This window comes from Mchenga conophoros, linkage group LG18 (assembly GCF_057382185.1).
Source record: "Mchenga conophoros isolate Kocher_MC1m ecotype Shallow Benthic linkage group LG18, M_conophoros_male_GT1.1, whole genome shotgun sequence".
Taxonomy (NCBI): Eukaryota; Metazoa; Chordata; class Actinopteri; order Cichliformes; family Cichlidae; genus Mchenga; species Mchenga conophoros.
Window position 1 is genome coordinate 5,276,752 of NC_140543.1, and position 11,037 is coordinate 5,287,788.

The following is an 11,037-nucleotide window of genomic DNA, read 5'->3' on the forward strand; positions in this document are numbered from 1 at the left end:
ACTTGACCAATATTATGTTACTTGCTCTTCAAGTGAATCAACAAATGGCGAAATGAAAAGCTGAACAAATGCTATTTTTTAGAGAGTCTTAGCTTACGTGTGTTTATTTCATATTTTCAGTTCTTACCCTCCCCGACTAAATCGGTTTCAGTTATGTACTGAAATATAAGAATGGACATTAGAGGCTTCTTTCAAAGAAAAAACTCAGGTAAATGTTATTTTATATATTATGCTTCGTATGTTGTTCAGTATATTTCTATGCAAAACAAGAGGGATTTCAGTACACAGCAGGATATTCACATTTGTAACCAGATATTTACATACACTTTAGGGAGAAAACATAAAACATTTTTACTGTACAACATCAATTTAGAGTAAACTTTTGTTTTAGATAAATATTGAAATATCTTTTGAATTAGTTAAATGTCAGAATAAAGAGAGACAGAGCTGTCTGTTTTTATCACTTTGATCAAATTTAGGAGTACATGTACACTAAGTTTGTTAATTAATAAGAAAACTGCAGACGATTCCATTCTGAGCTGAAGAAGCTTCTGATAGGTTAGTAGAGTCCATGTGAGTAAACTGGTGGCACAGCTGTGGATGCATATAAGGCAAAACACAGAGCCTGTTTCTGTGACATGGGAACATCAAGAGATGTCAACCAAAACACCAGGAAAAGAACTGTGGAGCTCCATAAGTGTGGCTCAATTTTGAATACAATTTGGTGCCATTTAAAATTAAGAAATACAGATAGTTTCTCACTTTACTCTTAAAGTTAACAAATATGTTTTTTATATTTATCAATCTAAAAAAATGAACATTTAGTCTGATTTGATGTTACAATTAAAAAAGTGTTTGTGTTTTCTGAAGAGTTTGTAAATATCTGTATATTTGATGATTGTCAGCACAAAGAGAGAGAGAGGAACAGAGAGGGAGAGAGAGGAGCAGAGAGGGAGAGAGAGGAGCAGAGAGGGAGAGAGAGGAGCAGAGAGGGAGAGAGAGGAACAGAGAGGGAGAGAGAGGGAGATGGAGAACGAGGACAGAACAGAGGTGGAACAAGAGCAGGTGAGACACACATGTTAGTCAAATGGTTGTTTACCAAAAGTATCACCGTATCATAGGTCCTCATGTATCTCGTACCTAGTGTTTCTTTTTAGGTTTGTTATTTTTCAAATTCTATATTTATTAAGTTATGCGGGCTTGTTTGCACAACAAGGCTAAATAATTATATAAACTTTTCTCAATCTAAATATTGTACATTGGTAGAATTAAAAAATAAGTGTAGTGCAGGTCTATGATGATTTTTAGTGCTACTATCATCTAGTTCTGATTCTGGTTCTGTCTTGGTTAAATCCTCAGTAGTCCTGATTTTGAACTGTTGTAGTCCTGTTTTAATTCTGGATCAGTTCTGGGTCTGGTTGAATTGGGGTTTAGTCCTCATGTCTTGATACAGCCCTGATTTTGTTCTGCCTTGCTGCTTAAAAACTAGTTTAAGGTGTCCTGCACATGTGATATATATTTTTCCCTATATGAAGTCATTCTTTTTTGAACAAAACTCAAAACAGAGCCTATTAATCTTTCAGTCATTTTTACCCCCCCCCCCCCCCCTCCCAAAAAAACCAAAATCCCACATGCATACTACCCTTTTGGGCTAAGCCCCGGGTGTTTCAAATGTCTGGCTCCGCCTCTGTGTTCAAGATGGGCTTTACGTCTACCAACAACTGCTCACACTGCCAAACTAATTCACCGGACAATTACATCCACGCTCTTTGGTTCTGTCCACCAGTTCAGAGGTTTTGGCGCGAGATATGTGAGGACTTATCAAAGTGTCTGAAATGTAACATTCCAACTTCCCCCTTAGTGTGTTTGTTGGGCAGCTTAGATAATGTCACTTCAGAAAAGAATATAGCCCATATGGTTTTCACTGCCCTATGCATAGCCAAGAAAACAGTCCTCATGAAGTGGAAAAATAAAAATAATCTTAATTCTAACCAATATAGAAATTATCTATTAGATTACATTAGTCTTGATACAGCCTCTGCCACCACATTAGATCAATTGCTCTGGGCTCCTTTGATCAGCTCCATCACCTAGTGGGGGTAGGGGGTCATAGTTTGGTCCCGCCTTCACTGCTGTGATTGGTGTGGGGGTAGGGACAGGCTTAGGGCGTCGGGGGGTTCCCCGGAGGCATCTTCCTTGGGGGGCTCAACCCGGGGTAGCGGTCATGTCCGGTTGGGGGCTCTGTTGGCTCTTAGGTGACGGTTTCCTCGTGGCTGCGTGCAGCGGGGCTAGGGGAGGGTCTCTGCTGACGGACGTGGGTTACTGACCTGGTAGCCTGTCTGCCCCTGGGTGGGTCCGGGATGGGTGTGAGGTTCTGGGGGCGCTCCGTCTCTGGGCTGGGGCCCTGGCCGGGCCTCAGGGGCTTGGGTCCTGGTTGGTCTGTTGCCGGGGTGGTGGGCGGGTGGGTGCATGGGGGCCTGGCCCTGGCGCAGGGTGCCGCCGGTGCGTCGAGCCACCTGGGGGGCTCTTCAACTGGTGGAGGAGATTGTCACACCTTGCAGGAGCTTTCCTCTCTTCAGGAACTCTCTCTGCAGGAGAGGAGGAAGATCTCAGCCTGGGCGTCTATTGTCTTATGTAGTCTGGAAGATGAGTGGATGGTGGGGTGGGTGCAGTTTTCTCTGTGGTGGGGTTGGGTGGACTGTCCCGGGCTCTGTGGGGCCGGGCGGTGCTGCTGCACTGGGCCCCGGTCTGGATGGGCCTGGGCCCCCTTTCCCTGGCGGGTCGCAGAGTATGGGGGTGCCTACTGGGGTCAGCGGGGGAGCTGGCCCCAGGGAGGGGTCACTTGCCACTCCCTTCCTTCCCTCCCCATCTCCAGCTGCCTCCCTCTTCCCGCTCCACCACAACCACCCACACATGCAGGGCCTTGGAGTAGGGGTGTGTCACCAGGGTGCAGAGGAGGCTACCCCCCCCCCCTCTGTCCCCTTCTGGCTGCCTCTGCCTCAATTTTATCCCACAACTTAGACATTCACATTACTCACACTCTCATTACACATACATATAGGATCTTGGGGGTGGGCACGATACACAGAATCCAAATTACCATCAGGGTGTACAACCTCTAAACCAGACACTCTAAACCAAGGCACAATGTACATTTCAAATTCCTTTAAATTTAAATATGTTTATATTGTCTCCTGTAAAATAGTCAGATGTCTATATTAATGTACAGAATTCACCTGCTTGCTGCTACTACTGCACATTCACCCAGTGTATATACTATATGTATGTGTGTGTGTGTGTGTGTATGTATATATATATATATATATATATATATATATATATATATATATATATATATATATATATATATATATATATATGTTCTTCCTCTACACCCCCCCCCCCCCCCTCCCCATTTTTGCACATGTCGAGGAGCGTGTCAGGCTACATTTCACTGTGTGTTATACTTGTATAACTATGCATGTGACAAATAAAGAACCTTGAACCTTGAACCTTGAACCTCACCCCTGGCGTCGTTGCCCACCTCTCAATTTTAAATACACGTAGACATTGAGGGCTAGCAGGTGGGACTATGCGCTTACCTGCTGCTCTCTGGCAGGTAGCTCCATGCCCTCCTGGGTTTTAAATGCACCTTAGAACACACATGCATCAACACTACAATGAGCGGGTGGAGGGAGGTTTGGAGTCTTCTCTCACCCCCGTTCTCTGCGGCCTGCTGGAGCGGGGGGGCTAGGAGGAGGAGTTGGCCGTCCGACTGCGGTCTGGAGTGTGGGGCCTCCCTGCTGCTGCGGAGTTGGGACGGTCTGCCTCCCCCCACCGCAGGGAAAAGGGTAACACCACCTGGGTCTGGGTGCAGTTCCCCCCCCTCCAGGGGCAAGGGTACCTAGACCCGGTTCGTAGAGTACGCTTGGGGAGTGTGATCGTGTGTACAGCGTCTCTTTATGTCTGTCTCCACGTCGGTTGAGTGTGGAGTAAGTGCATATGAGAGCATGAGGGTGGGAATGGATGTTTGTATCTGTGTGTGCCTGTATGTCTGTGTCTATATGTCAGGCTGGGTATCAGACGCCACCTCTCTGGGGACATCTCAGGCCCTCCAAGGTTTGGAGGCCTATCTCCCCCCCCCACCACTTCCCTTGCCAGTGGCGGACTCCGTCAGACATCGGTGCGTTGGTGGTTCTTTGTGTCTGGGGATGGGCGTCCAGGTGCACGCCGGCTCACTCCTTGGCGGCCGCTTATCGGGATCTGGAGCCTGGGGCTCGCTCGGGCCACTTCGGAGGTGGGGTGCCCCCGACCTCTCGGCCTGGGGCTCGGTCACTCAGGCACGGCTGGCTGCCGGCGGAGCTCACGGGCGCGTCACTGCAACTCCCCCTGGCTTCTGCTCCGCGGCTGCTGAGTGAGCCCTCATCTGGGACTCTCCTCAGCTCTTACTGGGACAGTGGCGCGGCTGCCCCTCTGTTGGTCTTCCTTGGTCTCTTGTGTTCTGGGGGCCTCTGGATGTCTGGAGTTTTGATCTCCTCCATACCTGCTTCATGCCCTGGAGGACGGGGCTGTGGCCCCCCCACACCCTCTAGCAGATCATTACATGAAGGAACCTTTTAAAAACAAGCGCGTCCATGCTCACAGGTGTACACACGGGTGATCACACCCACAAACTACACCCTTTTTGGCTCCTACCTCAAAGCACACTGTGTTCTGTTGATCTTATGTGCTGCACAATAATGTTTAATATTTAGTATTTACTGTCATATTCCCATATATCATTGTGATGTTGTTTATTCTATTACTCTTGTTTTCTTCTGCTTGTTCTCTTTTTTCTTTCTCAGCAGGTGATCCAGGTGATTGATATATGCATTTTTTTTCCTGCCCATTCTGTTGGTTTTTGTCTTTTGCCCTTCTCCCCCGTCCCTCTTCTCAGCTGTTTCTCTTTCCCTCTTTCTTTCTCCCCTTCTTTCCCCCAGTCAAGTCTGTCCCGTATTCAGCAAGTGAAAATAAAATAAAGAATAAAAGGTGAATCAAATGGACCATTACGGCAAGGCTGGGATGGTCAATTTGGTAAAGTAAATCCATTGGGCATCTTTCTTTGCCTTTAGACAACAATTCTGATGGCAAAAGAGCCAAACGGGACAGGCGGTCCAGAAGTAGAAGAAGAAGAAAGAGGAGAGCAGAAATGATGACATTCTAGGCTCGCTTTTCACCTTTGATGTACTCTTAGCAGGAAGACTTTGGTTTGGTGATGTGTTAGAGATAATTTAGTGGTTGAAGCTACTGTGGACTGACCAGATCTGCCATCAGCTCAGAGTGCTGGATATCACCGCAAACCTGAGACAAAGTCATACAGAACAGGTGTGTAAAACTGTGATGGTGTCAGTGAAATAACACTGACTCATGCAGGACTCTGATAAAAACTCAGCTTGTGGGCTAACAGACTAAAATCAAAGAATGCTTCTCTTTTTCTCTTTTGTTAAAAACGTTGAACATCCAGTGAGACACAGAGTAAAGTGACTTTCCGAGATTGTTTCTTCTTCTACAGATTCAGATAAATGATGTCATTTTGAGCCAGAAAGAACATTTCCATCATAAAGTAGAAGACTTTTATATTCTTTATTTATTTATCTGGTAAAAAGTCTCATTGACTTTAAACTGTCTTTTTCAAAAGAGATCTGGCCAAGACCAGAAGCTCCAGTTTTCTCTGCTTCTGTTTGCAGCAGAGCAAAAAGGACAGAGAGCAAGGGACGAGAGAAGACACGAGACAAAGACATGAACGGGACCAAATACTAACCAAGACAACCTAAACAACAAATACTGAATAAATTCAAGAGCGTAAGCCCTTGAATTCTGATTTAATAAAGTAAATCAGAATACTTTATTAATCCTGAAGGATTAATAAAGTATTCTGATTCTGATAACTAGGAAACATAAGATACACAGAGAACAGAATAATGATTAAACAAGACTCAAAAAACCAAACACAAAACACTGGGTCAACGACCCAGGTACCCTAACAGCCGAGGGAAAAGATGACCTCCTATTCACATCAGTATGGTATATTTTACTCCCATATCACTACTCAAAGATCATATTTTATTGTTGTAGGTTGTGGAGGTGACACACACACACAAGCTGTAGTTCAACAATGACTTCATTCCTCTATTGACCTATAAAGAGGTCTTGTTACATAAGATTAAAGCTGGAAACTGACACACATAAGCCCAAACACATTGTGTTATTGTGGACGTTGAAGTCACTGCATGTGTTTTTCATGAAGATTAAACTTTCCTGTGCTGTTGGTTCTTTGTTTAATTCTGTTGATTCTTACTTTTTTGTTCCTAAAGTTTAAACTAAACTCTTGTTGGATACCAGGTGTTCATTTAATAAAGCTGCAGGTTCAAACTTCTAACTGCATGAAAATGTAATGTGTAATGTCATGTGTTTCTAAGTACCATCATTGATTTTGGTCATCAAATCAGCCATTACTCATTTAATTTGATGTAAATTTCCCCTAATTTGCATATTCAGATTCAGTATTCAGTACCACATGTGAAAGTGACCCAGATCAGATTTGAAAATATTGGATTTGTGCCGTTCACACTGTCATAGCATGATCGGATATAGGGTCGCATAGGGTCAAAAAAATCGGATTTAATGCGCTTTCGCCTGCAGTGTGAATGTAGCCTTAGTTAGTTCTTAGAGTTTGGTTTCTGTGTTCCCCTCTATTTAGTGTCTGTACCGTGTCTCTGTGCATTTCCTGTTTTATTGTGAAGGTCCATGTCTTATGTTAGTGTGTTCTGTTCACATTTCCCCCTGTCTCGTGTAGTCAATTAGGATCAGCTGTGTCTTTGCCATTCCATGTCTCCCCCTGTGTGTATTTATACTATGTGTCCTCGTGTGCTCCTCGCCGGTTCATCTGTGTTTTTTCCTGCATCATTCTGTGTCGTCTCCCTGCATCTCCATTTTAGGTTTCAGTTCTGTGTTGTGTTAGTTTTTTCCAGTTTAGGTTTCACCTCCTGCTGGCCTCCGTTGCCCGTTCCTAGATGCCCCTGGTCTCATATCGCACTGGACTTCATCACTGGTCTCCCACCATCCTCAGGTAACAGTTATTCTGACCATCATCGATCGGTTCTCCAAAGCTGTGCATTTCATTGCTCTGCCTAAGGGGATTAGGTGCAAGAGTTGTTAAAATGTATAATTAAATAATAGATGGATTCAATAGCAAACTGTGCCTCGTTCTCAGATGGACAGCAAGTGGAATGTGATAGATGAGATGAGGAGATGGAAGGAAGAAGAGAGGCAAAGAGTGATTCACAGACAGAGCTTAGTTTATTTCCCAGTTTTGTTGCCTTATGGTTCCAAGCGCCGTGACCAATCTTTGCGTTTTATTATTATCTCATAACACTTGTTTAATCAGCTACCCTCTCTCCTGTGGACTGTTTAATCTCTACAGTCTCAGATCAACACAGCCCTGCCCTCCAGCACTATCAGCAGCAAGAGCAGAAGCAACCCCCCAAACAGCAACATTGTACCCATCAGGTAAAAAATGGGCTACGTTTGCTTTGCATTGTGCCCACCTGATGACAGTGATGTAGTGTGATGTGATTCCATATTAGATTCTTGATGAATGTGGGTTGTTGTTCTTCAGCCTGCTTCTATGTGCCCTTTTTAACTGTGAGCACCCGCCCCTTTAAACATCTCTGCACTGCCCTGACTAAATGTATATATAAACTGTCTCTATGGTTTACAGTCTGAGTCTGACAAGCTGTCAGCTGTTCATTTCTGCTATTTGAATTGTTAAAAGAAACAAACTATTCATTTAGCAGATTAACAAAAAGAATAGAGAGGCATCCAGTTATTGACATTTATATTATTTAGTTAAAGGTTTGAACAGAAAAACAATTAAACACAGAGCCTCTTCCTGCTTTCTGGAATGAATCGCAGCATGAAAGCCCTTCCTCTTCTTCCTGCTCTCTAGCTCAGCACCTCCTGTCTGTCCATATCGTTCTGTGTTCCCTCCCCTTTAGATCTACATTATGAAGATGGGTGTAACCAACGTGTGTTAGAGCTGGCAGGCCCCATTCACAGCAGCAACACTTGTTGTTCAGATCAGGTCAGACCAGTTTCTATAATAAGGAAGTGAAACTTACACAGTCACTGACACTGAGAGGAGAAATGGCGCAGAAAGGAGTTCAGCTGGACCGAGAAACCTTCTCTTGTTCGATCTGTTTGGATCTACTGAAGGATCCGGTGACTCTTCCCTGTGGACACAGCTACTGCATGAAGTGTATTGAAAGCTTCTGGGATGAAGAGGAAAAGAAGAAAATCTACAGCTGCCCTCAGTGCAGACAGACTTTCACAGCGAGGCCTGTCCTGGAGAAAAGCACCATGTTAGCAGTTTTAGTGGAGCAGCTGAAGAAGACTGGACTCCAAGCTGCTCCTGCTGATCACTGCTATGCTGGACCTGAAGATGTGGCCTGTGATGTCTGCACTGGAAGAAAAATGAAAGCCTTCAAGTCCTGTTTAGTCTGTCTGGCATCTTACTGTGAGAAACACCTTCAGACTCATTATGATTCACCTACATTCAAGAAACACAAGCTGGTGGAGCCCTCCAAGAAGCTCCAGGAGAAGATCTGCTCTCGTCATGATGAGGTGATGAAGATGTTCTGCCGTACTGATCAGCAGAGTATCTGTTATCTCTGCTCTGTGGATGAACATAAAGGCCACGACACAGTCTCAGCTGCAGCAGAAAGGACTGAGAGGCAGAGAGAGCTGGAGGTGAGTGGACAAAACATCCAGCAGAGAATCCAGGACAGAGAGAAAGATGTGAAGCTGCTTCAACAGGAGGTGGAGGCCATCAATCAGTCTGCTGATCAAACAGTGGAGCACAGTGAGAAGATCTTCACTGAGCTGATCCATCTCATCCAGAAAAGAAGCTCTGATGTGAAGCAGCAGATCAGATCCCAGCAGGAAACTGAAGTGAGTCGAGTCAAAGAGCTTCAGGAGAAGCTGGAGCAGGAGATCACTGAGCTGAAGAGGAAAGATGCTGAGCTGAAGCAGCTCTCACACACAGAGGATCACATCCAGTTTCTACACAACTACCCCTCACTGTCAGCACTCATCAAGTCTACAGACTCATCCAGCATCAATATCCGTCCTCTGAGCTACTTTGAGGATGTGACAGCAGCTGTGTCAGAGGTCAGAGATAAACTACAGGACATTCTGAGAGAGGAATGGACAAACATCTCACTGACAGTCACTGAAGTGGATGTTTTACTGTCAGATCCAGCAGAGCCAAAGACCAGAGCTGGATTCTTAAAATATTCATGTGAAATCACACTGGATCCAAACACAGCACACAAACTGCTGTTATTATCAGAGGGGAACAGAAAAGCAACATTAATGAATCAACAACAGTCTTATTCTGATCATCCAGACAGATTCACTTGGTATAAACAGGTCCTGAGTAGAGAGAGTCTGACTGGACGTTGTTACTGGGAGGTGGAGTGGAGAGGGAGAGTTGATGTAGCAGTCGCATACAAGAATATCAGCAGAAAAGGAGATGAATGTTTATTTGGATATAATGACAAATCTTGGTCATTAGATTGTAACAACAACAGTTTTACATTTTGGTACAACAACATCCAAACTCCTGTCTCAGGTCCTCGTTCCTCCAGAGTAGGAGTGTACCTGGATCACAGAGCAGGTATTTTGTCCTTCTACAGTGTCTCTGAAACCATGACTCTCCTCCACAGAGTCCAGACCACATTCACTCAGCCGCTCTATGCTGGACTGAGGCTTTACTCTGATTATGGAGCCACTGCTGAGTTGATTAAAGTGAAATAGACTGAAGTCTTTCATATTGTTGTAAGTTTAAATCTGTATTTTAGTTCCCTTTTAGTTTCTCTCCATCATTATTGTGGTATTTATGTGCTGCACATAAATCAGATGTCAGTCAAACATTATGGGCAGTACCTCGACATCTTCAACATGTTGTCTTGATGTTTTTACGTTTTATAGGTGGAGCTCTTTCCTGTGTCTGTTCAGCCATGGAGACTATCAATGCTTATGGATATTTTTATTTGAAAAATTTCTCCACATGACAACATAAACTTCTCTATCTTCTAAATGTTTACTGAATATTTTTCTTAGGTATTTGTATGTTGTTGTTTCTCTTCACTGATCTTAACAGAGAAGTCTACAGACCTTCCTTTATCACACAGATTTTATTCTCATTTGTACATTTATAAAGAAAACAATTAATTACAGAGCAATAAGAAATTTTAAGAAAGTGCACTATATCATAATTTATAGTAAAGTGTATTAAAGCATCGTTAGTTAGTCACTTATTTAGTTTGGAGCTGTATCATCTGACACTGTAGAAACATTTCCTCCAGCTTCAGCACAGAATGTTAAAAACAGAACTATTAATGAGAACAAACAGTAGGAACACAGTATCAGCAAACATCATGGCTTAAAATGGAGAGTAAAAATCTAAAAAGAAATAAACAAATTAGTAAAAAGGATTTCCTGTTGACATGTTATTGGTCCTATCTTGTCTGCAGCACCTCCAGGATGCTTCTTATATGTTTCTGGTTATTTTTGCACCAATTTTAGTTTTTGTCAGTAGGAAGTTCAAGTTCAACTCAGTGTGTTTGTTTGTTTTTTTCAAACTGATGCCTGACCTTGAACACCAAACATCTGTCAATAAAGCAATGATATAAAATGCTTATATTAGTACTGAAAAACTGCATATCCACTTTACAAATATAAATAATGATATAAATCCACAGCTGAACTGGAGGAGCAGCTGATCTAGTTCACTCATGTGTTTCTGGACTAAGAGTTGGAGCAAATACCTTATGATTCAGTGATGTTTGTTTTTGTTCAATATTTTGTAGATCCAAGAGTGAGTTTGACTCATGATGATGATGTTCCGAATTAAACAAAGTTGGTCACAAATTCTTCAAAGCTGTTTATTAAGAATATATTCACTTGGACTCATGAGACAGGCTTGTGATCCAAGGG

General features: G+C 43.5%; 1 protein-coding gene across 2 annotated transcripts; it reads left to right on the plus strand.

The window, feature by feature from the left end:
- The first annotated feature begins 8,182 nt into the window (after positions 1-8,182).
- Positions 8,183-10,532, plus strand: LOC146553021 (E3 ubiquitin/ISG15 ligase TRIM25-like). Of its 2 annotated transcripts, XM_085255446.1 has the most exons (2): positions 8,183-8,740; positions 9,094-9,306. In XM_085255446.1, exons 1-2 carry the CDS (start codon positions 8,185-8,187, stop codon positions 9,180-9,182), a joined length of 645 nt encoding a protein of 214 aa, XP_085111572.1. In that variant the 5' UTR covers positions 8,183-8,184; the 3' UTR covers positions 9,183-9,306. The 2 variants fall into 2 exon arrangements, with proteins under 2 accessions (XP_085111572.1, XP_085111570.1); XM_085255444.1 differs by having other exon boundaries at positions 8,183-10,532.
- The last annotated feature ends 505 nt before the right edge of the window (positions 10,533-11,037 follow it).

What these genes read in the sequence shown, in the direction of transcription:
- LOC146553021 (XM_085255444.1), top strand. Translation starts at nt 8,185, where the DNA reads ATGGCGCAGAAAGGAGTTCAGCTGGACCGAGAAACCTTCTCTTGTTCG.